The sequence below is a fragment of the Miniopterus schreibersii genome, assembly GCF_964146895.1.
Source record: "Miniopterus schreibersii genome assembly, chromosome: 8".
NCBI lineage: Eukaryota > Metazoa > Chordata > Mammalia > Chiroptera > Miniopteridae > Miniopterus > Miniopterus schreibersii.
The window spans coordinates 14,691,975-14,719,506 of NC_138109.1; the positions used below are offsets into that span (position 1 = coordinate 14,691,975).

Sequence of the window (27,532 nt, forward strand, 5' to 3'; positions counted from 1 at the left end):
AGCGTCATCCCGGGCCCAGGCGGAGGGGGCGCTGCGGCGGGAGGCCGAGCCGGCGGGGGCGGGGCGGGGCGGGGCTGCCCCGGCGAGTGAGCGAGCGCGGCGCGCCACCGCCGCCGCCGCCACAGCCGCTGCTCGGCCCGGTCCCGGTGCGGCGGGCGCGGCGCGGCCGGCCCGCGGGGCGCGGAGGCGAGGCCCACGGCCTGCCGCATGAAGGACTGCGAGTACCAGCAGATCAGCCCCGGGGCCGCCCCGACGCCCGCTTCCCCAGGGGCGCGCCGCTCCGGCCCCGCCGCGCCCCCCGGGCCGGGCCCCGGGCCGCCGCCCGCCGCCGCCCCGCGCTGGAGCAGCAGCGGCAGCGGGAGCATCGGCCGCCGCCCACGGCGCAAGTGGGAGGTGTTCCCCGGCCGCAACCGCTTCTACTGCGGCGGCCGCCTCATGCTGGCCGGCCACGGCGGCGTCTTCGCGCTCACGCTGCTGCTCATCCTCACTACCACCGTCCTCTTCTTCGTCTTCGAGTGAGTTCTGCGGCGCCCCCATCCCCACCCCCTCCGGCCCCCCATCCCCTCCGGTCTCCTCCGTCCCTTGCCACACTCCCCACCTTCCCCTGCCCTTGCTGGGCACTCCAGCCCCTCTGGTCCGCGCTGGGCACGCGTCCTCTCCCACCTCCCCTGCACTGCACCCTCCGCAGCACCTGACAGGCACCCTGCGCTCCCTGCCCCTCTGGGTCCTGCGCCCTCCCGGTGCCTCTCAGACTGCCTTCAGCCCTCTCCTTCCCCTTGCACATTCCTTATCCTTACTCCTTGGTCCCCATCCGGCCTCCCAGCCACCCCATCCTCTGTGGCCCCTCCCTAGCACCCCCATCCTTCCCTGGTACCCTGCCTTTGCCAACCTCTGCCAGAAACACCACTCTCCCATGTCCCTTGACCCCCATTCTCTCTGCCATCTCAGAATCTGCCCCTCAGCCCTCCCTGGCTCCTTGGACTGGTTTTCTCTCTCCTCACCTATCCCCGGGGCTGGCTTTGGCCCACCCCTCCATGCATCTTTCCTTTACGTTCGTTCCAGATAACTTATGAGTTTCTTCCATGGCCTTTGGCTATATACTCCCACCACAGATTGCCTAGCTATCTTCTCATTACCTTCAGGGTCCTTCTAGGGTCCCCTTGGTCATCTCTCCACTCTCAGACCCTCTCTTCTTGCTTCTCCCCATTGCCTGGGTCCCCAGGCAATCTTTCCTCAAACATCTTTGGACCTCTTGGGCCTTTCACTCTCCAGCACTTTCCTTAGCTTCTCCAGAGATTCTTTTCCTTCCTCAGTCTCCTCCTGTCCCCTACCAGACATCTCCCAAGCCCCTCTCCGCCACCCCTTAAACTGGCTTTCTTTCCCCCCCTCAACATTTGAATCATCCCTCTGGCCTGTTCCATGGCAGGAACAGCTATTAGTGCCTCTTTATTTTTCAGGCGAGTCCAGAGTACTTTTGTATGACAGGTCATGTTTACCCCTGTGAGTTTTAACCTCTTTATATCCCCAGGATTGGCCCATGTGGTACCTCCAGTTTATGGATGAAGAGGGGATGCCTGCTATTTTACTAGGGTCACATATTTATATCAGAAGTTTTCCACCCTGCCCTTGGTCTCTAGCTCCAGCCACCTGCTACGTGATTCCTTGCATGCACGCATGTGCACACATGCACACACACACCCTATGCTGTATGAGCTGCACTTCCCCCTCCTAGTTCTCCCCATCTTTTGTGGTCTTACTTCATTATACAGTATGGTTAAGAGTGCCATCTCTGAAGTCAAGAGACCTGGTTCAAATCCTGGGTCCACCACACACTAACTGTGGGACTTTGGGGCAATTCCCTCACCTCTCAGAGCCTCGGTGTCCTCATCTATAAAACCCTTCCCCGGGGCCTATGATCATGATGAATGAGGCTGCCACAAAGACACTAGCCCCCAGGTAACCTTTCTAGCTGCCAGAGCATGTATCTGCAACCTTGGGTTTCCCCTTGAAGCAAGGTGAGGACTTCCTACCACTTAGCTTCTCCCTTCCGTTCTGAGTCAGGGTAGATACAAAGTTGTGGGATAGTTTAGCAAGCAGGAGCTCTGGGGAGCCCCCAGTGCCCCCCTCCATGGCCCTTGGGCTGAGTTTCAGATCCATGTCGCTGGGCCTGCCCACGGGCGTGTTTTGAAAGTGCTTTTTCCAGTATGCTGCCTGGGTCTTCCCACCAGGGCTGCAGCGAGGGCAGGAGGAAGCGGTGCTTGCCGTGGGTTGGCCCCGTGACCTGCAGTGTGGGATTTGATCAGTTCAAAAGCCGGACCTTCTCTGTGCTGAGTGGGTATCTTCACTGTTGACAGAGGAGGAAGCGAGGACTGGGTTCAGGGAGAGCTTGTGAAACATCTTGTCTCTGTTTTTTGGGTTTTTTTTATATTTTAGAAAGAGAGGAAGGGAGAGGGAAAGAGAAACATCAATGAGAGAGTAATTGATCAACTGCCTCCTGAACACCCCCTGCTGGGGGTCGAGCCCACAACCCAGCATGTGCCCTGACTGGGAATTGAACGAGATCTCCTGGATCATTGGTCCATACTCAATTGCTGAGCCATGCCGGGTGGGCGAACATCTCATCTTTCTCTTTTCTCCTCCTTACTTGGGGGTGGTGGAGTTGGCAGGAGTGTTTGGGTTTGGACCCAGAGCTCACCTTGGTCTAGATTGGGGTGAAAACTCAGTAGGGAGTTGGCACGATGGGAATGCTGTTGGTGAGGGTGTGGAGGATGAGAGGTGCTCATGCTCTCCTGTTGCTCTGGGGAAAGGCAAAGTGGCTCTCCAGGTCCTTCCTGCTGAGAGTGGTTTTGCTTTGTTTGGTTTGGTGGATTATTGCACAGGCCTTCAAGCGGGGCTCCCAGCTTCTGCCCTGCTTCCCACCCCAGATAGTGTACCTTTAATTGTAAGTCAGACCTGAGTCCTCCCTGGCTCTCTGGATTAGGGCCAGAGTCCTAATAATGGACTTTCTCCTGTCCCCATCTCCTCCTGCCACCCCGGGCATTTCCTTCCAGGCACATAAGCCTCCTTGCACACTCCTGCCCCAGGTCCTTTCACCTTTCGGTAGCCTCCTGGCCTCCTCCCTCCCTCTCTTATGTCCTTCCCTGACCATCCCTATAATGCAGCAAACTAGTCCCTGCCCACATTCCTTTTGCCCTGGCTTATTGTTCTCATCTGATGTACTATATGTATACTTGTTTTGTTCCTTTCGCCATGAGAGCAGGACTTCATTATCCTCAATATTGCCTAGAACAGGGCCTAGAATGGTGCTCAAATAAATATTTGTTGAATGAATGGGCAGAGCATTTGCTGGGAGCCCAGAGACTTCAGTCCTGTTTCCGGCCTGGTGACCTTGGATCTGGCTGTGGGTTTCAGAGTCCCCCTTTGTAAAATCATGTGGCTGAGACTTGGTGTTTCTGAGGGCTCTACCAGTCTCCAACTTCAAGTCTTCTCTATCCCCCAAGAAGTCTGGTTGGACATGAACTGGTTGAGTTGTCCTGTGGGTGAGATGGAGGACTCAGCTCAGTTTGAGGTTCGGACCTGGGGAGCACTGAGATGCTTGGAGCAGAATGTGTCCCGCTTGGAGCCCGTGGCCTTGGCTAGAGCCTCCAATGATGGAGGCTCCAGAAACAGCATGTAGGTTCCCACAGGTTTGCTTCTTGCTATCATGCCAGCTCCTAGAACCTTAGCTGATTCAGGCCTCCCAGCGGCCAGTCATCTCCCAAATGACAGTTCCTCACCCCATGAAGTGCCACTATGGCTCTGAGAGGGAAGGCGGCAGAGAACAGTGGTTAATAATACGGGTGGGCTTCAAAATCAGACCTGTGTACAGGGTGTTCTCCAAGCCAGCAGGGGTCAGGGGCCTGACAGAACTGACTTGGGACACCTGCCTTTGGGTAACAGTGTCAGTTGCTGGACCATGTTCTCTCAACGCCCTTCACCTGGTTAATCCTATTCATTCTTTGTTTTTCCTTTTTAATATGTTTTTACTGATTTTAGAGAGAAGAAGGGAGAGAGAGAGAGAAAAACATCAATTGACTGCCTCTTGCATGCCCCCTATTGGCGATCGAGCCCACAACCCTGGCATTTGCCCTGACTCGGAATCTAACTGGGGACCTCTCGGTGCACTCAACCACTAAGCCACACCGGCCCGGGCTAATCCTACCCATTCTTCAGGTTTTCGCTCAGATGTCTCCTTCAGCCAGCCTGTTTTCCTAACTGTTCTGCTGCCTCCCCCTCCCCATCACAGCATGCAAAGAGGCCCTATGTGGCAATTCTCCATTTGCATGTCTGTTCTCACTAGACCATAAGCCTCCTGGAGGGAGCAGGGGACTCTTGTATTCACTGCCAGTGTTCCTGCTTCTTATTGAAGGTGTTGCCTGGCACATAGAAGGCCTCAGTAAATATTTGTGGAGCGAGTGACTGAGTGAACATTGTCATGGATGGTTCATCTCAAGTGACATTCCAATTAATTGGTGGTAGCTGCCTAAAGCTCTGTGTTTAGAAGGATTCTGAGGCTGCAGCTAAGTGTAGGTAGGGGATAAGAGTGCTGGGATCTACTGATCACATCTGCCATGGCTCAGGGCAAAGGTGCAAGGATTAATTAGTGATATCAGGCACTTATGGGGGAGTGGCTGCTGCCTCTGAGAGAGGCTGTATTAAAAAATGTGATATTTGCTTTTCATGCCCATAGTGCTCTCGCAAACATGGTGAACGTTCCTAAAACCCGCCGGACTTTCTGTAAGAAGTGTGATCAGCATCAACCCCACGAGTAACACAATACAAGAAGGGCAAGGATTCTCTGCATGCCCAGGGAAAGTGATGTTATGACAAGAAGCAGAGTGGCCATGGTGGGCAGACTAAGCCCATTTTCCATAAAAAGGCTAAAACTACAAAAATGATTGTGCTGAGGCTTGAATGCGTTGAGCCCAACTGCAGGCATAAGAGAGTGCTGGCTGAGAGATGCAAGCATTTTGAACTGGGAGGAGATAAAAAGAGAAAGGGCCAAGTGATCCAGTTCTCAGCTTCATACTTTGTTTTATCATGACAATAAAATCTTTGAGGATAAAAAAAAATGTGGTATGTGCTGGGATGGCAACGCCTGCCTAATGCTGCAGCCCTGTGCCCCAGGGAGCCCTTCGAGTAACTTCTCATCTTTCTCCCCCTCTCTCTAGCTGTCCCTTCCTGGCGAATCAACTGACCCTTGCCATCCCCATCATCGCTGCCATCCTCTTCTTCTTCGTCATGAGCTGCCTGCTACAGACAAGTTTCACTGACCCTGGGATCCTGCCCCGGGCCACCGTCTGTGAAGCAGCTGCCCTGGAGAAACAGATCGGTGAGGCTCCTACTTCAGCCGAAACTGTGTTCCCCAGGTCCACATGCCCTGATTTGAGAGGGGGCTTGGTTTTCTCTTGCCACACTAGGCTAGGAACTAGGGGTCAGTAGCGAGCAAGGCAGGCAGGAGCTGACACTAGAATAGAGGAGACAGATGATAAACAAGGAGACAGATAAAGAAGAAATGCTAGCAAGTGAAAGCTGTGATGGCAGCCAGCATAGTCCTGAGTGCTTCCGGGGTGCCAGGCACTGTTTTCACCTCTTTACATGCATGACCTTATTTAATCACCCAGTAATCCTATGAGGTAAGTACTGTTGTTACTTTCCTTTTACTGATTAAATTGAGTCTCAGAGAGGTTAAGTAAGTGGTCCCAGATCACACAGTAAGTGGAAGAGCTGGGATGAGACCCCAGGCAGTCTGACCAGAGCCCCTGCTCTTAAACATTTATTTACACTTATTTATTTACTCATCAAACATTTATTGAGTCCCTACTATGTTCCAGGTACTTTTCTAGATGCTAGCAATACATCAGTAAACAAATTACCAATAATCTCTGCCCTCTTGGAGCTGCCATTCCAACAAAAAGAATAAATCAGCAATAAAAGAAAGATCTAGAATATGAGACAGAAAAGAGGAAATCAGGGTGGTGGGATGAGAGCTGAGGTGAGAGTGATTTTAAATAGTGTGGTCGGGGAAGGCTTTGTTAATGAGGTGACATCTGAGCAAAGAAGCAAAAACCTGCGGAGATGAAGGGCTGAGTTGTGGGGATCTGGGGGAAGAGCACAGTAGGGTTGGGGAGTGGGCTAATTTAGATTACCTGGTCGTAAGGGGCCTCTAGGAGGAGGTGGCACTTGAGATGAACCCTGAATAGTGCAATGGAGCCAGTAATATTCGGTCTGAAAATAATAATAACAAAAGCCTAGAGTTGCAAACAAATTGGTGTGTTTGAGGAATAGCAGGAAGGCCAGTATGGCCAGAAAGGACCTGTGCTGCTAGGCACCCTGCATGGCCCTTGATTCCTCACAGTGTGGGTCCCCCTGGATGGCTGGGCAGTGGGGATCAGGGTCTTAATCTCAGCTTGCTCCACCCCAGCTCCTTCCTGCTGAGAAGTGACATCAGTGTTTGTACACCTCATGGTTTCCGGTTCGTGGTTGGCTCCTTCCCCTAACAGGGTGGCTTTCAGACAAGCTTTTAAACACCCAGCCGGCCCTGAAGAAACCTAGTGGCCTGTAAATGGCAGAGCCCTGCTGCATCCATCACGGGAAGTCATTCAACTAATTCTCTGCAGCAGCTCGGGAGGGTGGTAGGAGGAGAGAGGATGTTCTCTCTCTCTTTGTTCTTTGTCTCATCCTCTGCCCAGGCCCATCCTCAGCCACGCCCTTGGTTGCTGTTTTCCTCTGCCTACATCCAGCTTCCTTCCCTCTTGCACCCCTGGCCACTCTGCCTGGGTTCTGCCCTGTCAGAACCCCAGGGTCTGACCTGGGCCAGTCTGCCTTGCAGCAGGGAGGCTCCCCTGCAGTTCCCTTTCTCCTCCCTCCTGGTCAGGGCTAATTAAGAGGCAGGATTATTGTCCAGTGCAGCCTGGACTCAGAGGCCTGGCTGCCTGGAATCCTCTGCCTCCTGTGAGCTGTCTGGGTAATACTGACAACAGTAATCCCCCATGTTTGGGGAGAGCTTGACCGTGTGCAGAGAGCTTCCCATCCATTATCCCCATAAATCCTCACAACAGCCAGCTGTGCCAATGCAGAAACTGAGGCAGGTGATCACAGGCCAGAGGGTGGAGGAGTAGAGATGGAGTGTGTGCCTTGATTCCCAAACCCCTTGCTTTCTCTTCTGAGATGGCCACAGCCCCTTATCCTTATGTCTCAGCTCAAGTTTCCTGTATTCTGGGAAGCCTTCGTGATGCCAGTTGGGCCACACCTTCCATGACACATTCCCAAAGCACCTTCTCCTGCCATCTTGGCCCTGTGCTGCATGGTGGTCATTACAGAATTGTCTGGCAGGCCCAGTAGCCTTTCCTAGATAGTGAGTGTCTTGTTCACCCTGTCAGCCACATGGGTAGCTGAGTGACTTTGGCTCAATGTTTGAGCCTCCTTGCTGTCCCCATGTGACTGGTGGAGAGACAGCTGGAACTTCTCCCAATTAGGCATTACAGGTTTGATCATTTGTGTGTTAGATCATTTACGTGTTGATTCTACATGCTGACTCCTAACTGGGGGCGGGGGAGGGGCAGGTAGGCCTGACTGGCCACCACAGGTCAGACCAGGCTCTGGAAGAGAATCAGGGAAACCAGGAGTATCTTCTGTCTGGAGGATATGGGAGGCCTCATGGAGAGGTGCATTGAGCCAACCGTAAGTTTGGGTGGAGTTTAAGCACAGGAAGATGTGTGAGGAGAGCCCTCTAGGGTGGAACAGAAGGAAGAGAGGAAGAGTGGGAGGAAGGGGGACAGCCGTGGGGCCCTGATCAGGCCATATTGGCTGGAACATGGGGAGTACCTCAGAGAATTTGGGAGAGTCTTTGGAGGATGGGGTGGAGGCAGTCTTATGGGCCTACATGTCAGGGTTGGAGACTTTCCTTTGAGAACAGCTGCCAAGCCTAGAAAGTGGCGTCTTTGGGGGTTTGAATTCTCAAAGTTGAACAGGAGGCTTCCAATCAGGGTGAAACACTTTCTTGAAAAGGACTAATGTCACTGAGCCTTTTTGAGGAGATTGGGGGCTGGCTCTGAGGTGGTGGCGCTGTTCATATAAATGTGAACTGATTACCTGGACGTGGGTCCATGCAGGCTGTGAGCTTCTCCCTTTGGCCCCATAGACTAGCAGCCCCAGCCCCAGCCCAACAGGATCTGGCCCAGGGCTCCCTCCCCACAAGTACTGTCTGAGATTGGATGACCAGGGCCTCACAGTTTTCTTAGGACTGTCCCTGTCCCAGTCTCCTGTCTTGGGGAACCCCGTAGCTACAGGCAAACCAGGCCCTTGGTCACCCTGGTCTGAGAACTTGACTTGTCAGCTGGCAGGCCATGTAGCTAGATCACCCTGCAGGGCCACACAGAGTCCAGGTGCACTGGGCAGTTGGGAGAGAGGTAGGAGGTTTGGAACATTGGTCCATAAAGCTCCTATTGTGATGGGAGACGATAGAAACATCTAAATTTGATTCATAGACACTCATCTAGACAGCCACAACTCACAGGACAGACACGAAGGCCTCCTCTTCCTCTACCAGCACATAGCAGGTCACAAACCTCATTCTGTCTCCAGGATATCTCCCCTCAGGTCCTTCCACAGCCCCAGGACTGACTGCACCCGGATTGGCTCTGCTGACCAGGCCTGGATACCTGGCCTCTCCCTTCAATCATGGTTGTCTCTCCAAGACTCAAATTTGACCCCAGCCCTCCATGGCTCAGAATTTGGGTGACTTCCTAGCACCCTCATCATTTTCTGAAGATCAGTCATTGGAGTACAACCTTTGTGACTTTTGCCCTTTCTGCATCTCTCCTTGTACCTTCATTTCTTTAGTGTTTTCCCCCAAATGGCTTGCTTTTAAATGCAGTTTACAAAGAAAATTTATATCACCCCTGTTAGCAGAAAGCCACTTGTTCTGCATAGAAGATAATTATAAAAACGAAAACATAACAATGTTACGGAATTCTTGGTGGTTGCAGTTTCCTGCTGAAAGCGGCTACTTTGAGGCCTGTGGGGATCACAGATATTAGGTATTAAAAGTGGAGACTTTCACCCGACCGGCATGACTCGGTGGTTGAGCATCAACCTATGAACCAGGAGGTCGAGGTTCGATTCCTGGTCAGGGCACATGCCCAGGTTGCGGCCTTGATCCCCAGTAGGGGGTGTGCAGGAGGCAGCCCATCAATGACTTTCTCTCCTCGTTGATGTTTCTCTCCCTCCCTTCCTCTCTCTGAAATCAATGAAAACATATTTTTAAGAAAAAGAAACGTGGAGACTTTCCCTTGATGGAATGAAAGGCTTGAAAGAGAATTGAAAAGGGAATAACTTTGCCTTCCTCTTTCTGCCATCTTGGAGCCCATGGAGGCCTGCAGGGAGCAGGGCTTCTATAACAAACATGTCTGGAAGGCTGTCGTCCAAGGCCATTTTGCTGTCTATAAGCAGGGTCTCCAGAACCAGAGAGAGCACACAGCTCTTCTTAAAATTGAAGGTGTTTGTGCTCAAGATGAAACTGAATTTTATCTAGGCAAGAAGTGTGCTTATGTGTACAAAGCAAAGAACAACACAGTGACTCCTGGTGGCAAACTGAACAAAAACAGAGTAATCTGGGGAAAGGGAACTTGGACTCATGGATAGAGAGGCGTGGTTCATGCTAAATTCCAAAGCAACCTTCCTGCTAAGGCCAGTGGACACAGAATCTGTGTAATGCTGTACCCCTCAAGGATTTAAACTTACTGAAAATGAAATAAATACAATGGATTTGTTTGTTTTTAAAAAAAGGAATTAACCTGACCATCACATGATTCAAGGTTGCTTAGTGTCATGGCCAGGAAACAAACTGTCTTCCACTTTCCTGAAAACTCGCCTGTCCACAGAGGTGCACTTGCCTTCAGGATCAAGGCAAGCTCCAGCCCACCCTTCGCCGCATCTCCTGCCACTCACTCTCCAGTGCCCCCAACCATGCTCTGCAGCTAGTGCCTCTGTGCCTTTGCTCACTGCCATGCCCTCCTCCCCTGGCGGACCCGAGGAATCATTCTTTCTGATCCAGCTTAATTACCACTTCATCTTTTGTTGCATTCTTGAATGCTTCCTCCTGCCCTGCCCCGCATATTTCCCTCTGTATTCTCACAATAATGACTCTAGACACCAGTAATACCATTAACTGACTAGCTACGGGTTAGACTTTTCCATTATGTCATCTCTAATTTGCATCACCACTCTACAAGGTTGATACTATTACCCTCAGTGAGGAAACTGAGGCTCAGAGGTTGAGCAACTTCCTCAAAGTCACAAGCTAACAAGTGGCCAAGGTAGATTTCAAAATGAGATCAGGCTGGCTCCAGAGTCACCACCCTTGACTCACAGTGCCTCTTACACCGACTGTAATTATCCACTTTGGCTCACTCTGCCTTTAGGCTGAGCTCTTCCTGTACTTCCAGGTTACCACTAAGCCTGTATGTGGTTGGGGCTCCATAAACCTCTGGAATGAACAGAAAGGGTCAGATGGGGATTACAGTGACCCAGCACTCACAGCCTGGACTGTGACTGACCTTGAGCTGAACTGGAAGTTGGGGAGACCACAACTCTATAGCTGTTTCCTCCACTGGTATGGAAATAGAAGAGCAGCAGGGCCCAGCAGGGCCGGTAGAGATCCCTGCCTTCTCTCATGAAGCCACCTCAGAAGGTCATGACCAGCCCCAGGGGGCTTCCAGGCCAGCCACTGGGCTTTATTCACAGCCCCAGCCATTCAGGTTCTGACTGCAGAACACCTGCTTGCTCCTCTGCAGGTTGTGGTTGGGGTGTAGAGACTCGTAGCAGGCCCCTGGTCAGGAGGAAGGTGTCTGGAGATGCATTTACTTCTCACATTCAGTGGGGAGGAATCTTCCCCCCATCACTACTTCCCCAAGGTTCAGTGTCCCACCTAGAAGGCAGCAGGAAGGCCTCCCTAGCCTAGCGGGAGGGTGCCTTTTTATTTCTTGGGTAGAAAGAGCCCTGGAGTGGATCTTAGGACAGGGATAGCATCTCTCTTACCACTCTTCATTTCTTCAACAAATATTTTCTGAACTGGTATCCAAAGGAAACATATTTGATTCATCTCATCTATATGTACTTGCTCCTTCCCTCACCTGCCACCCCCAGGCCTTGTACAATAGCTTGGCCAAGGAGATGTTAATGTTTGAAAGAATGAACAAATGAATGCCTTGGAAGACAAGGATTCTAATTTTGTTGGAGTGAAGTCAGTTTCCCATCTGTAAAATGTGGGCCCATATTCCCTTTCAACCCAGAGCAATTTTTGTGCATCAGGTGAGACGGGATGTCAGTACACTTTGAAAATTGTTTTCCTCTACTGAAACTTAAGAGGCTTGAGCTTCAGAGTAGGAATGGCAAATGGACTTGCTCTGGGCACTAACAAGCTACCACTGGTACTGGCTGCTGGGAGGAGCAGGCTGAGAATTCTGAGGCCAAGTCCAGGGTGGTGATTGGCTAGGACCCTTTGGCCTTGAAAAAAGCAGTGTAACCAGGCTTGTCTTCCCCCCACATGGGTTCAGCCTCTGTAGTGGCGTCGCCACAAAGCCTCCTTTGACCCAACTCATTTAGGGTCCTGTAGTTGGTGACTTTCATTCAACATCTGGGTGGTGCCCTTGCTCTAGTGTGACCTGTCTCTCCTTTGCCTCTGGCTCTTGGCAGCCTAAGGAAGTTGGGTGTGCAGAGCTTTACTTTCTCTGAGTTCTAAAGAGGAGGAATCCAGGCCCTGAGGCCAGAACATACTGGTAGGAGTTCCTTCCCTGCCTTAGAGAAGAGACTTAGGCTCTTCTCTGCCCTGGGGAGGGCCTGTGGGTTTAGTTCTAAAGAGGATCTGTGGCTGTCCTTCACTCACAGATGAGTTGTGTTCTGATGTTTTTTTATAAATCAGTTGTTTGGAATATAGTGTTACGTAGAAAAAGCAATACTAATGCTAATATATATTTTTTCTATTTAAAAAAAATTTTCACATTTCCTTTTGTATTTTTTTTGCATTTTGTAATATTTCTTTCTTTAAGATTTTATTATTATCATTATTATTATTACTATTATTATTATTATTAGAGGGAAAAAGGAAGGGAGAGGAAGGGAAAGAGAAACATCAGTGTGAGAGCGATACATTAGTCAGCTGCCTCCTGCACACCCCATACCAGGGATCAAGTCTGCAACCTTGCATGTGCCCTGACTGGGAATTGAACTGGCGACCTTTTGGTGCACAGGAAGATGCCCAACCAACTGAGCCACACTGGCCAGGGCTCTTTTTTTTTTTTTTTAATTGATTTTAGGGAGAGGGAGAGAAACATCGATTTGTTGTTCCATTTATTTATGCTTTCATTGGTTGATTCTTGTACATGCCCTGACTTGGGATTGAACCTGCAACCTCGGCATATCAGGACAGTGCTCTAACCAACTGAGCTACCCAGCCAGGGTTGCTAATATTTCTTTTCTTTTCTTTTTTTTTTTTGAAGGGGGAGAGAGAGAAACATTGATGTGAGAGAGACACATCTATCGGTTACCTCTGCACGTGTCCTGACCAGGACTAGGGATCAAGCCTACACCCAAGGTATGTGCCCTTGGCCAGAATCAAACCCGGGACCCTTCAGTCCACAGGCTGATGCTCTAACAACTAAGCCAAACAGGCCAGGGTGCTAATATTTCTTAAGCTCTTGCCAAGTACTAGATACTGGACTAAACCCACTTAATGAATTCTCACCTAATCCTCCTAGCAACACTAAGAAAACAGGTAGCGTTGATTACATCTCATTTTCATATGAGGGCACGAAAAAGTTAAGCAGCTTGACCCACATCACACAACTAGTAAGTGCTTGGGCCAAGATTCGTACGCACACATCTGAGCACAGCCACAGCATGAACTATTTGTCGGGACCAAGGCGCCAGTGAATCTAGCGCTGTGCTCAGCTGTCCTTGCAGCGTCTCGTTCAGCTTTCACAATACTCTGAGACTCTCTTGTCTCTATTATATGGATGAGGACACTGAGTCTCAGAGAGGTGGAGGGAATTCCTTAAGTAGCAAGTGGGTGGCAAAATTAGGATTTGAACCCAGTGTTTTAGATTGCCCTTTGCTGCCCCTTGTGATGCCGCTTCGTTTACTTGTATTAGTTCTGATCCTTACAACCCTTCAAGGTACTTGTTATTGTTTGTCTGCTTTTACAGATGCAACAACAGGCTCACAAAGGTTAAGTAACTTCCCTAAGGATACCAGGTCATAAATGGAAGGGTAAGAATTTGAGCTTCAGGCTGCCTGAGTCCAAAGCATATTTTCTTTCCTCTTTGCCTGCTGTCTCATAATTCATAAACCCGGGAATTCCTGTTTATTCTACTATCCCTGCTCTCAAGGAGTATACAGTCTAGTTGAAGAGACAGTGGACACACACAGCAGTCCTGTTACATCAACACAGAGCAGTGAGCAGGTTTAGGTGTTGTGTGCAAGGTGCGAGAGCCCCCGAGGCCAGAGTGGTCAAAGAAGCTGCTAGAGACTAGACAGGCCTCCAGCAAGTCCTGGTGAACAAAGAGAAAAGGGAGGAACTGGGGCTTGGTGGCTACAGGGGCAGGAAGCCGGAGAAAAGCCAGGAATGGAGGTTGGGCCCAATTGTGAAGGGCCCTAATATCAGGATGAGAAGTTTGTCCTCTATCTTGTTTTTTAGGGGAGGCGAGTGAAGGGTTGGTTTTGGGCTGAGAAGTGACTCAAAAGGGGTTATTTAGAGGAATGTGCCAGTATATACAAGGGGGAGTTGAAAGGCAGAGGGTCTGGGAGCAGGGAGTCCTTAAGCTGATTGGTGATACAGCCTCGCCTGGGTAGGATGTTGGAAGTAGAGAATGCAGTGTCCTGGCAGGGATGAGGGAGAAGGAAGTATCTGTAAAGAAACTCCAAACTAGGTTCCCCTGTCCCTGCTACTCACTGGCTGTGTGACCTTGGGCAAGTCCCCTAACCTCTCTGGGCCTATTTCTCATTTGTAAACTGAAGAGATTAGAACAGAGGCAGTGAGCAAAGGTACATTTATCAATTATCTGCTATGTGCTGAGACTGTGTATTCTGCTCTTTAGGTTCCTGCCAGCTCTTGGATTGTGCCATCTGCAGAAATAAGGAACCAGTCAGGGATAGGTAACACTCATTATGACACTTTAAAATTTACAAAAAGACCACAACACCAAGCTTTGGGAACTTGGTTTCACATCCCGGTTCTGGCACATACTAGCTGTGTGGCTTTGGACAAGTCATTTAACCTCACTTTAAAATCTCCTTAACTGTAACCTGATGATAATGATAACCTGATCTCTTGGGATGTAATCAGGGTTAAAGAAGATACTGGCCCAGCCGGGCGTGGCTTAGTGGTTGAGCATCAACCTAGGATCTAGGAGATTGAGGTTCGATTCCTGTTCAGGGCACATGCCCAGGTTGCAGGCCCGATCCCCAATGGGGGGCGTGCAGGAGGCAGCCGATCAGTGACTCTCTCTCATCATTGATGTTTCTCTCTCTCTCTCTCTCTCTCCCTCTCTCTGAAATCAATAAAAATAAATTTAAAAAAAGGAAAGAAGATACTGTATGCAGAGTACTCAGCATACAGTAGACCCTCAGTGAAGTGTTCTCTTTCCCTTGCCTTTCCCTTCTTTCTATCAGTAATTCTATGAGCCAGTAATTACAGTGACACTTCTTAAGCATTTACTTTGTGCCACTTCACATATATTAACTCACTTAATCCTCACAACAACCTGCTGAGGTGGGTATTATTATCCCCATTTCAGTGACTGAGGAAACAGAGGCATAGAGAGGTTAAATGATTTGCCCTGTCACACATCTAGCCAATGGTATCATCAGGAGAAACCCTGCTAGTAAGAGGTAGAACCAGGATTCATGCTCCATTCTACCTTTTATTCCCATTTTACTGATGAGAAAACTGAGGCTTAGAGAAGTTTGACTTCAACTTCACACACAACCAGTCAGTGGCAAAACCAGATTTCAGAATGTGTCCATTGGCCTCAATCCCCCTGCCCTTTACCATGTTGCTGGGTTTTAAGGAAGAGATGGATGCTCAGATGCTCAGTTCCATTTCAAGCACACTGGTTGAGGTGATGGTGAAACAGCCCACTGGTAGCTGGAAATGAGAGATGCAGATCTGTTTGCTTCACTGATGCCTGCCAGGCGCTTAGAATAGTGCTTGCACGTGGTACATACTCAGTGAGTAATCATTGGAGCTATCTGGAGAGTCGATCCAGTGGAAGTGATGGCTGAGTGCTAGGGATCATGGGCAGCCCTATGTGACTCGGAAATCTGTCGGGAAGGAGCCACTGCTCTGGGGATTTGGTCCTCTGTACCCTGGGTACCAAGAGGCTCAGTGGGTAGAACTGTGGGCTTCACATATAGCAGACCTGGGTTCAGATTCCTGTTTTGCCAGCATACCAGCAACATGACCTCAGACCTTTCTTTTTCTTAGCTTTTTACTGAAGTGTAATGGGCCTACAAAAAGTGTACAAATCATAAGTATATGTTAATATAGAATGTAATCAGCATCCAGATCAAGAAACTGTGTGAGCGGTGCCCCAGGAGCGCCCCCCTTGTTCCCCTTTCTGATCACTGTCACCCCTCCAAGGGTAACCTCGATTCTGACTTCTAACACCATAGGTTACTTTTACCTATTTTTGAAAATTTTGTGTTCTTACATGTGTGATTTCTTCATTTTACACAATGTTGATGAGACTCATTCACATTGCTGTGTGTAGTTGCGGATCATTCTTTCTCGTTGTATTAGAATTCCACTGTGTAAATATACAACATTTTTAAATCCATTCTTCTATTGATGGGCATTTGGGTAGGTCCAGCTTTTGGCTTTTAGGAGAATTGTTGTTGTGAACATTCTGTATATGTCTTTTGGTTCACATAAAATCATGCACATTTCTGTTGGGAAGACACCTAGGAGTGGGGTGCATATGTTGAACTTCCATAGTTTGTGCCAAACAGTTTTCCAAAGTGATCATATGAGATTTCTAGTTGCTTTACATTTTTGCCAACACTTGATTTTTCATTTTTTTTCTTTTTAGTCATTCTGGTGCATGTATAGTGGTAGCATATTGTGGTTTTAATTTGCATTTCCCTGATGACTAATGAGTCTGAACAGCCTTTCATGTGTTTATTAGTCATTTGGACAGCTGCTTTTGTGAAATGCCTGTTTGAATCTTTTGTCTACATTTGAATTCAGTTGTCTGACTCTTTCTTACTGACTTTATATCACTTCTTTATATATTCTGGATACAAATCTTTTGTCTTTTGTCAGATATTGTAAATATCATCTCCTACACTGAAGGTCACCCCTTCATTCTTTAAATGATATCTTTTTTTTTTTTTTTTTAATTCTCACCCAAAGATATTTTTCCCATTGCTTTTTTTTGGGGGGGGGAGGGTAAGGAGAGAAACATCAATTTGTTTGTTGTTCCACTTATTTATGCATATATTGGTTGATTCTTGTATGTGTCCTGACGAGAGAGGAACCTATAACCTTGGCCTATTGGAACAACAGTCTAACCAACTGAGTTGCCTGGCCAGGGCCTACGTAATTTTTATTAATCTATTTCATAGTAAATCATAGACACTTTACCCATAAATATTTCAACATGTATCTTCAAAATCTAAAGACAGCCTCCAACATTAACCACAATTCCATGATCATATCAAGGAAATTTAATAGTTCCCAAATTTCTAATTTGTAGTCATTTTCCCCCAGTTACCCTTCAAATGTCCTTTGTTACTATGTTTTATTTTGTTTTTCCAAACATGATGCAGTCTAGGATCATGCATTGCTTGTCTGCTAAATCTCTTTTAACTTAGAACCATCCCCCCTTTCTTTTTGTAAGTAACTGACTTTTGTTGGAGACCAGGCCAGTGGTCTTGTAGATGCCCCACATTCTGGATCTGATTGTTTCCTTGTAGTATTGTTTACTTTGTCCCTTCAACTCCTGAACCTCCTGAATTTGGAAATTGGATGCAGATAAACCTCACCAACCGTTTCTGTGGTCTCCTCTGATATCCTTTCTCAGAGTTGTGTAAGGCCAACTGTGTGTGAGCAGGTGTGTAAAGCTTTAACACATAACAGTCTCAGTAAGTAGTAGCAGTTCTTAATATTTATCCCCACCTTAGGCTGGAATTTTACTCTAATGTTTGCTCCCCAGAAAGGTTTCCTGAGGCTTCTTTTGTCCCAGCCAGGCAGCAGTGGCTTCCCCCTGGCCGGGGCTCCTGGCTCCAGGCTCGGACAGCTCCCATCTTTCTCTCCTCCCACCCTCAGACAACACAGGCAGTTCCACGTACCGGCCACCCCCTCGGACCCGGGAGGTGCTGATCAACGGGCAGATGGTGAAATTGAAGTATTGCTTCACCTGCAAGATGTTTCGGCCACCTCGGACCTCACACTGCAGTGTCTGTGACAACTGTGTGGGTAAGTGGGGGGCCACAGGGAGGAATGTGGGGAGCCCTGAGAGAGATGGAGCCCTGGAGACAGGGGAGTCACTCATGTGGGGCTGGTGGGGGGTGGTGTTGGAAATATCCAGGGCTGGGCAGGAAGTCTGGTTCTCTCAGATTTGCTCTGACCAAAGAGAACCTGAGTATGACTAGTGGGCTCTGAGTGTGACCATTGGTGTCTTGACTTCAGCTCAGGATCAGTGGATTCCTTCCCTCCAGCTCTGAAGTGTGGGGCAGACAGAGAGGCCCTAAACTCTTTTTTCAGGCCTCAGCCTGGTCCTCAGTAGGTCCAAGGTCCCAGGAACCGGAGACTGGAGCAATAACATTCTAGATGTGTTTGAGCCAGAAAGGAAATGATTTACCATGCAGTGCCCAGGACCAGCTATACTGAAAGACTTTGATCTGATTCCCAGGGTTTGGAGGGACAAGAATCTGGGCACAGGGGAATTTAAGCTGGTGAGGTGGAGTGGGTGTAGCCGGGATTGGAAGCTGAGCTGCTGACCCACAACTATGGTGGCTGCTGAGGAACCAGAGGCTATTTTTTTCCCTCTCCCTGCACTCCAGAGGCTGAGCAGCTCTGATGGGGACGAAAGGTGTGCCCCTAGAAGGTGTCATAAGGGAAATGCTATACAAGAGGACCCAGGTGAGCTGAACCACTGGGACTGTGCACAGTGCCCAGGGCAGTGAACTCATCAAGCTGGCTTAGCATTCCCTGAGTAAGAGAACAGTGGGAACACCCCATGACAACAGGCAGTGAAGTAGGTGACGCAGTGGGCGTCATTCATCCCTCAGAATCTGCCCCACCCACCCCCTGCAAAGGGTGCTATCCTTGGTGTGAGGCCTGCAACTGGCTTGTGACCCATATTCCCACAGGGGACTTTCCTCAGCAGTCTGGGTGTGACCCTACCCCCGGGGACATGGTGATGGTGTGAGATCAGCTCTGACCAGGCCTCTGATGCCAGTTCTCTACCAGCTACATAGCGGTCTAGCCCCTCCCTGTGCCTCTAGTTCTAGCTCAAGGGACTGGGGTCATTGGTGGTTGGTGTGTGGCCAGGGTCATAGGCTGGGCAGCAAGTACTTTTTGTGGATCTTCCTTGTACCAGGCACTGCTGGACTCTGGGATTCAGGTTACTGTGAGGCCAACACAGGCTCCCTCATGGAGCTTACAATCAAGCAGGGGAAACTGGCCAGTCCACTAATTGTAAATAAGTATGTGAACACCATGGGCAGAGTGCTGCAAAAGATAAGTGCTGGGGCAACAGGACAGGAAACAGGACTCTTACCTTGTCTGGGGTCAGAGGATACTTTCTTAAGGAAGTGGCTTTGTAGCCAAGACATGGAGGAGGAATTACCTTTCACTGGGAAAGAGATGGGGAGTATGTGAGCTGTGAGAACCAGTTCTCAAAGGACCAGAAGCAGGGAGTGTCTGAGGAACTGAGAGCTGCTAGTGCAGGGGGGGGGGGGTTGGAAAGCTCCAGCCTTGATGGGAGGCCTCTGAACATCTGTGCTGGTTGCAGGCCAGGCCTGCACTAACCTGTCTCCCCTGGCCCTTTTCCAGAACGGTTTGACCATCACTGTCCCTGGGTGGGCAACTGTGTGGGGAGACGAAACTACCGCTTCTTCTATGCGTTTATTCTCTCCCTCTCATTCCTGACGGCCTTCATCTTCGCCTGCGTGGTCACCCACCTGACACTCCGTGAGTTGGCGGTGGCAGTGGGGGCAAGTAGCGGGCGGGCCAGCAAGCTCAGCGAGGCTGAGGAGCTGTGCTCACCGTCCCTCTGAGCTGTGTCCTCTCCTGTTTTTTCTTCCCCAGGCTCTCAGGGAAGCAACTTCCTCTCCACTCTGAAGGAGACACCAGCGAGATATCCTTTGCCTTTGTCTGCTAGTGGACGCCCTGGTGGGAACTGAGTCCCCTTCACTGGGGTGGGTCCCCACACCTCATCGTATAAACAGAGGGCAATGGTGTAGAGCAGGTGTTTGTCCTCTAGAATCCAGTATACCAGCTGCTTCTGTTCACACCCAGGCTTGAGCTGATCCTAAATGGGCTGTTGTGGGGGTGGGGTGGCCAAGAACTCTCAGGAGCCAGAGTCCCTGTCTTCCCTTAAGACACCAAGCTTCCTGGGCCACATCATGTCCATTGCCCTCAGTTTCCTCTACCATCTCTCACCCTGAGCTCATCCTGCTCTTGAGGGGAGCTCCTGAACCCTTCTTGGGGCCCAGGAGGTGATCCTGCTGAGAAGTGGTGACTGGGTCATAGGGAAGTTGCACATTTATTTCCTTTATGGGGAGGGATAGGTGAGAAATGCTGGGCGTGGCAAGATCCCAGGCACAGGGGAGGCTCCCAGCCATGATCCCGGTTGTGGGTCCTTGACTGCCCTGCTCACTGTGCTGGAGTTGGTGATCTGCTTCTTCTCCATCTGGTCCATCCTGGGCCTCTCAGGGTTTCACACTTACCTCGTCGCCTCCAATCTGACAACTAACGAAGATGTGAGTAAGGCTGGAGCAACCCCTGGTTCCTGGGCAGGGCCCTCGGCAAGAGGCCGGGCTGAGGGAGGTGGAGTGGCAGCAGTGTAGCCCTGACTCTCAGGCTGCTGGGAAAACATGGGTGGAGACGACAGGCAGCCAGACAGCTCCTTGCAGTGCTCATGACTTGGCCCTGGGAGACCCAGTACAGGCTTCTGAGGCCCCTGCATGCCTTGGCACTTGGTGCAGGCTCCCAGGGCCCCCAAGATGCTTTCTCCCTAACCCCACAAAAGTAGCACTCGTGCCATACAATCATTACATTTAGTCAACATATTATTGTTTCCAGAGTTCTTTCAGTTCCCATCACCCCTTTGGGTCCTTTTGCTAACTCTGAGGCAGGAGGAACAGGAATGCTTTTTCTCCATTTGATGGCTGAGTGACTTGCCCCAAGGTCACACAGGTGGGAAGGGAGGGATAGAGTTAGGGTTTCACCCAGAAGCCATGATGGTCACTGTTCCCTGCTGCATTTGTACACAGCAGAGATGTGACTGTTCTCAGGTGTCTTTGAGACTTTCTTATTGAGTGGCACAGCCAGGACAGGACTATGAGGTTTCCATTAACCCTCCCTGCCCGCTGCCTTACATACCCAAACCAACAAGCATTGTTTGAGCATTCACTGTGTGCCCAGCCCTGGGCCAGGGACCTGACCTCCCCTCCCCATTCTCCCAAACCATAAAAAAGCAAATGAGAGCGTCCATTCCAGGGCTGCCATCTGATACTAAGGGGCCCATCAACTAACAGAAAATACATTCCTTGACCTCAGCTTATCATTTGGGGAAACAAAACTTAACACGCATGGTAGGGTATCATGTGCTGGGTGATTGGTACAGAGCAGAAATCACATCAGCCAGCATCTCCCAGGGTGGTTTCCTGGGTGCTGGTTCTGTAGGATATTACTAGGGGATTAAGCAAAAAGGACTGATATAGTCAAATAAATTTGGAAATCTCTGGATAAAAGTTAAGCAGGTGTCCTTTACTGCTGAACTCCTCAGTGCCTTTGATAGCCAGCTTCACAGAGCTAGAGACAGGCAAGATTTCGTCTGATGTGCCAACAGTGCTGTCAGACAGTTGGTATCAGAGAGTTTCCTGTTTTTCAAATGAGGATTCAGAGAAGTGGCGATTTGTCCAGGGTCATGCAATGAGTCAGTGACAGAGCCAGGGTTCATAGTCAGGCAGCCTGAGCCCTGTGCCCTTGTCCTGCCCTCCACCTTAGGTGGCTGGCCAGAGAAGGGAGGATGCACCCAAAAAGTATCTTTGGAAGCTTCTCTTTGACTCTACTCTGTCTTCTATCCTGTTTGGGCCCCCCTCCTCTCTACTGGGTGCCCCCGAACATCCAGAATTCCCCACATTCTCTCTGAATGACCTGAGTTTAAGACGTGTCCCCTCCAATAGTCTAACTGGAACTGGTTTCAGAATTTGCCAGTTTTCCCCTGCCTCTAGACCTCCCTCCTAGAAAAGCAAAGCAGAGAGAGGTACCTGACCCAGACCTCCTTCCTGCTTGCAGATCAAAGGCTCGTGGTCCAGCAAGAGGGGCGGTGAGGCATCCGTCAATCCCTACAGCCATAAAAGTGTTATCACCAACTGCTGTGCTGTACTCTGCGGCCCCCTACCTCCCAGGTGAGACGGAGGTGACCCTGTGAGTCCACACCTCTCAAAGAGGTTCTGGAATCAGCAGAACTCTCCCCACATTACAGTCTTCTGTCCATCATCCCCTGCTGAATGCACTCAGGGCATTTGTTGCTTAAAGGAGTTCTATGGAGAGTTGGTAATTTTTAATCACATGCTCATTGTAGAAAAAAATTAAGTACAAAATGTAAAAAAGAAGAATATTAGATCTCACATGCAATATTACTCCCCAAGGATAACCACAGTTAATGTTTTGGCCACACTTGAGCAACATTGCCCTTTGGTGCTGCTGGCCAGACTGGGTGGGGTTATCCATTCTCCCTCCTGGCAGAAGAAAGCCCTTGTGGTTCAGCCTTGCTAGGAAGCACCTCATCCATCCTGACAGCAGAGGGCACCAGAGCGCCAGATCAGAGCTAAATTGCAGTGGACGCTGTAGGAACAACTTCCCACACTGTCCCCCTCCTCCCACCAGTCCTGCCCAGATAAGGGACAGTAGGTATAGCACTATCTCCAAATGCCTTTTATCCTTACTTTTCCCCTCGCCTGCAGACTGGCTTCTTGGCAGCCACACAGAAAGGTGAGCCAGTTTGAATTAACAGTGAATAAATACTGTGGCCAAAAGCCAAGTGTCCAGAGAGCAGAGAAAGGGCCCTTCTGGAAGGGAGGAGTTTGGAGTCCTGGTGTCAGGCAGGGTCCTCACGTGTCTGCCTTGTGTTTTGGAAGCCTGATTGACCGGAGGGGATTTGTGCAGTCTGACACCGTGTTGCCCTCACCCATCAGAAGTGACGAGCCAGCCTGCGGAGCCAAGGCCGATGCCAACATGGTAGGAGGCCACCCCTGAACCCGCCTCAGTACTTGCCACCTGCTGGCCTGTTCGCCCTTCCGCACTTACCTGCCGGGACCCTCCCCATTCCACCCAAGGGAAGCAGAGCTGCCAAAGACTCAAGTCTTTTCGTATTTATTTCCCACCCTGCGTGGCTGTTCCCACTCTGTTCCATGGCTGTACCCTTTGCTCCCCGAACCCAGGTTCCCACAGCCTTAGGCCTGAGGTCCCCCCAGCTGATCAGTGGCAGGAGTGACAGGATAGAGAGGCCAGGGCCAGGCACCCAGAGGACCATGCCAAGTCTCTGTGCCAGGGCGAGCCCTGTGTGTGTGAGGGTGCGGACTGAGTGTAATGCCTCCCAGTTTGGGAAGCTGCTGAGCCCTGCTGAGCTGGGGTCCTGGGATGAAGCAGGACCCATGAGCAGTTGGCCCTGGACAGTGAGCTATGGGAGAGGACACTTCCATGGGCTGTTTTGGTTTGCAAGCTCCTTTATTCTTTTTGTGATGATCATTTTTTTTTCCTTTGGGATTTTTGTTGTTTTTTTGTATGGAGTTGGCCAATAGGATAGAGCTGGGTTCTAGATAGAGAGGGCAGAGTTGGGGGGCGGTGGGGCAGCCTGTGTAAGAAGAAGCCAAACCAGCCAGCCAGGCAGCCAAGACCTCAGCTTCTGCATGATTCCTGGGCAGCACCCTAGGAAGTGGGGGCCTTGCCCTTTCTCTGCCCATGGAGGGTTCTCTATGGGATCTCAGCCTGGCCCCCCATCTCTCTCCCAGGTCAGGTCTGGGATGGGTAGGTTACACTCATGCTGGCAATACTTGAAACGGGTATTTTGCACAATTTTATAGACCTCTTTTCTACGTAGCATTTTTTAAATGGAAGAAGAATGTTTAAATGTCAGCCACTTTGCTGTCTGTGTAGTGCCAGGTTAAGGGTTATCAGAAGGCAAGTTGGCTTCAATAAGTTTATTATAAGAGACCTCTGGCTGAGAGTGTGCTTGTGTGTGTGTGTGCGTGTGTGTGTGCGTGCATGTGTGCGTGTATACGCTTGCCCTTGTACAAATGTGGCTGGCTCCCACTTCCCCACATCCCCTGGGCTGCCCTCCTCCCCACCGTCCCTCTCCAGTGTCAGCCAGCAACAGCAGCAGCAGCCTGAGCCATGGGGACAGGGAACATGTGCATTGGTTACAAGAGACCCCTGGACTCCTCCTGTGGCTCAGCCCCATCCTCGTACCTTTCCCTCCTCCAGGGACTTCAGATAGCCAGTGGCTGGGGACTCAGCCACCCCCAACCCCACCCCTGCCACCCAGCCCCCAGGTCAGGCTTCCAGCTGGGATCTGCCTAGACAGGCTGAGGCTGGGTGTGGTGCATGGGTAATGGCTGTGGGGAGCAGCTGCCATCCTACAAGCCACACCCCCTCCTCCAAACCCCAAGTATGGGACCCAGTGCCAAGGGCTAGAGGACAGGGAGTCTCTGCCAACTGGAAGCCTCCATCCAGAGAAAAGGAAGGAAGAAGCAGGGTGGGCCAAGGGGAGTGAAGATTGTCTTAAATCTAGGCCAGAAACTCAGATGTCCCTCTTCTGCTGGGAGCTATAGTTTCTTGTCAAAATAGATAGGAAATTGTCCTTCTATCCCCCTCCTTGGCCCTTCAAGTGGGCTGAAGTCCTGGGAAAGTGACATAGGAAGTCCCCTCATCTTGCCCTTCCTTGCTCCAGAGGCTAGTGGAGAAGTAGCTGAGAAGTCTACAGAGGGTCTCCTTTGGGAGAAATGCCTTTGCCCAGCCTTAGTGCCCTGGGCCATGCTGCAGTGGCACTCAGAGGTAGGGAGGAAGCTGGCTAGAGGAGGTTTACTCCCATCTGCCTTTTATTTAAGCCAGTATTCTTTGTTCCTGCTTGTAATAAAACTTTTGTTTTTAAGAGTTGATTTGCTTTGGTTTGGTTTTTGTTTGCTCTTCCTTTGCTGAGGCCCCAAATGGCAGCCGTCTATTCTTTCAGTCAAACTTGGTCTTTCCTGGGGAGACATAGAGAAGGCAGGCAGCTCATCGACCTGGCTAAAGTTCTTCTCTCCTGGCTGGAGTCTCTCTGCTAGAGGCAGAACAGAGAGGACTGCAGCTAGACCCCATAGGCATGTAAGAAGAGGCCATCCTGTCCCCTCTACCTTCCCCTGCCTCAGGGGCTTGGAGATCCCCAAGTTCATCTTCCTTGCTCTCTTTCTACTCTGATCCCCCAGCAACTGCTCAGCTAAGAAAATGTTTACGGGACAGTAGATTCCAGTTTGAGAGCCGGAGCCTTCCTGGCCCCCACCCCGGTCTGGGCAGCAGAGCCCAGCCAGACACCTTGTAACACTGGCCCACCTCTCTGGTATCTCCTCCAGGAGGACACCTGTCAGGATTTTGCCATCTCCTGCACAGCCTGAGGGGATAACAGGCCTCTTTGCAGAGGGTTAGCTGGTAAGACCATATTTCCCCTGTCAGCCAGCACTGCCCGCACCCCTCACACACCATCTCATCCTCATCGCATGCCTTGCCAACACCATGGAGCCCATTCATCTGTCTGGAGTGTGGTGTGGTGTGTGTGCTGGTGGTGGTAGGGTCCCCAGGGCTCCCCCCTGAGCGACGTATGGGGGCATGGGGTCAGGGTGAAGAGCCCAGCCCCCTCCGGATGAGGAAGTAGCTTCGCACACAGCAGCTCTCTGACTGGCGCAGGAGGTGAAGGGCGAGGATGGGGAAAGGATGGCGTACCTGCCCTGAGGTGCTTGGGCCTGTTCTGGTGGTGTCCTGATGTACAGGGGTCTTTGATCGCTAACACTGTGTCCTGGCTTTCTGTCCCTGCTGAGCTTTCTCTCACCTGCCCGTTTTCTCTCCTGTTTCGTTGCCTGCTGCCAAAGCCTTGGCCCTTCTGTGGGGAAGAGGCAGGTGCTGTGGTACCCCTATAGGACTCCTCTTTTCTCCCAATCCCACTAACCCTCTCTCTTCTCCTCCTTTGCTGTCCTTCCCGGGATCTCCAGTGTGTGCGGGGGCTTAAGGACCTCCTGAGGACTGCTGCTCACTTCCTCTCCAGGAGTGGCCTGGGGGGAGCCAAGCACTCGGCACCTCCACCTGCCTAACCTGTGGCCCACCTGCCACCATCTGTGCCTACAGGGTCTACCCCAAGCCTGCCCCACATGTGTGCTCTCTAGGGTCCCCCCCATGGGGGCAGGGGGCTGGCCTCTTTGCCCCCATCCCCACTCCATGCTGGCCAGAGTGTAGAAAAGCCATAATGCAGCTGTCAGCACAATGATGTAATACTATGCTGAAACTCGCCCTCCCCTCTTCCACCTTACTTCCCCTTCCCCAGATTTGTAAGGTGTCAAGACTCTTTAGGAATCTTGCCTTACAGCCTGCCCCCCAGAATCAAGCATAGCCATAGTCAAGCTGAGCAGGTTTCTTCAGGAGCTGTCTGGGGTGTTGATGGTTGATGACGCTGCTGAACAAGTTTGGTAACAGTTTTAAGCACAACTGGTTTGACACTGTTCCCACGGCCCCTTCCACCCCCAGCACTTGAGTAGGAAGGTTGCTTGTACCCTTTGCCGCTGGTACTGAGGAACTGAGTTAGCTCTGACAGCCCCTTGTTCTTCATTCAGAGGGACTAAAGGAAACTGGGCTGGGCCTCAGAAATCCACTGAGCCCATGGCTGGGGGCTGCTTGTCTGCTGTCCTGTACCTTTTTTAAACCAAAATAAAGATTTCCCTCTTCTTGCCATACTTTTGGCTGTCTGGTGCCACCCTTACTTTGGGGTCTGGGGATGGGGCCTGCAATGAGTGCCCAGGAGGACTGCTGGCTTACAGCTGCCAACTTTGTTCCAGATGGTCAGTGCTGTTTGGAGATTTTTAAAAGGGACGGTGGCCCTGACTGGGTGGCTCAGTTGGTTAGAACATTGTCCCAATACACTAAGGTTATGGGTTCCATACCTGGTCGGGACACATACAAGAGTCAACCAATGAATGTATGGATGGGTAGAACAACAAATTGATGGTTCTTGCTCTCTCTAAAAGCAATCAGTCAAATAAATAACTTAAAGAAAAAGGCATAGCAAAGCCAGAAGTGACACAGGAAGAGTGACCAGAGTCCTCTTCACTCTGCCCCTCCAGAACTTCTGGTTTCAGTTCCAGAGATCTTCAAGCCTTAGCCAACCTCTGAACTCTGAAAGCCTAGGCTGGGACAGAGGGTTTGACTCCAGTCTGGGCTGTCACACCCCTTAACTGAGCCTAGCCCAGGATAACACTCTCATGGAGCCTTCCCTCTCCCAGCTGCCTCCCCACATCAAGATATACACACAGTCTGTTAAGAGCTAAAAATAAATAACAAGAGTGTCCATTTAGGAAGGACTTGCTAAGTGCCAGGTCTGTTTTCTCACCTAAACCTATGAGGAAGGTGCTGTTAGCCTTTTTACAGATGAGGGAACTGAGGTTCAAAGAAGGAGCAGGAGTTGCCCAGGATCTCCCAACTGATAAATTAGCAAATTCAAAATTTGAACCTGATCTCTGCCCTGACCTCTGACCCTTCTGCACTACCCAAAGAATGAATACTGCTGCTTTAGGAGGAGGGCATCTCAGAGGGAAAAACCCTAAAATTAGAGAATGTCATTCATAGCCAGCAGGGGGCTTAGAGATTACCTGTGGGACCTCCTTGTACCATAGGAAAACAGGCCCAGAGGGAGGAACCTGCCCAAGGCCTTATAACAGATTTGGAATGCAGTCCCACACCCTGAACTCATTTTCTTTCCAAAAATTCCACACCATGTCCTGAACTGGACTAGTCTAGGAAATGTAAGATACTCTAGCCCTAGCTGGTGTGGTTCAGTTGGTTGAGCATCGTCCTGTGTGCCAGAAAGTTGCTGGTCTGATTCCCAGTTGGGGCACATGCCCCAGTTGTGGGATAGGTCCCCTGCAGCTGATCGATGTTTCTCACATCGATGTTTCTCTCTCTCTTCCTCTTCCATCCTCTCTAAAATCAATAAAACATTTAAAAAAAAAAAAAAAAAAAAAA

The 27,532-nt window shown here is 50.4% G+C and overlaps 1 protein-coding gene and 2 pseudogenes across 5 annotated transcripts; all 3 read left to right on the forward strand.

Moving 5' to 3' along the window:
• Positions 1–162: 162 nt before the first annotated feature.
• Positions 163–26,246, forward strand: ZDHHC18 (zDHHC palmitoyltransferase 18). Of its 3 annotated transcripts, XM_081146084.1 has the most exons (10): positions 163–515; positions 5,211–5,371; positions 17,366–17,515; positions 19,097–19,234; positions 19,352–19,400; positions 19,923–20,025; positions 21,566–21,678; positions 22,411–22,510; positions 24,880–24,955; positions 25,513–26,246. In XM_081146084.1, the coding sequence occupies exons 1-9, from the start codon at positions 208–210 to the stop codon at positions 24,919–24,921; spliced, it is 1,164 nt and encodes a 387-aa protein (XP_081002210.1). In that variant the 5' UTR covers positions 163–207; the 3' UTR covers positions 24,922–24,955; positions 25,513–26,246. The 3 variants fall into 3 exon arrangements, with proteins under 3 accessions (XP_081002210.1, XP_081002209.1, XP_081002211.1); XM_081146083.1 differs by lacking the exon at positions 24,880–24,955; XM_081146085.1 differs by lacking the exons at positions 24,880–24,955; positions 25,513–26,246 and having other exon boundaries at positions 164–515; positions 22,411–24,429.
• LOC308560360 (large ribosomal subunit protein eL42 pseudogene) lies at positions 4,729–5,083 on the forward strand (annotated as a pseudogene). Its single transcript has one exon. The product of its transcript is annotated as a large ribosomal subunit protein eL42 pseudogene (transcript).
• LOC308560827 (large ribosomal subunit protein eL33 pseudogene) lies at positions 9,446–9,777 on the forward strand (annotated as a pseudogene). Its single transcript has one exon. The product of its transcript is annotated as a large ribosomal subunit protein eL33 pseudogene (transcript).
• Positions 26,247–27,532: the final 1,286 nt, after the last annotated feature.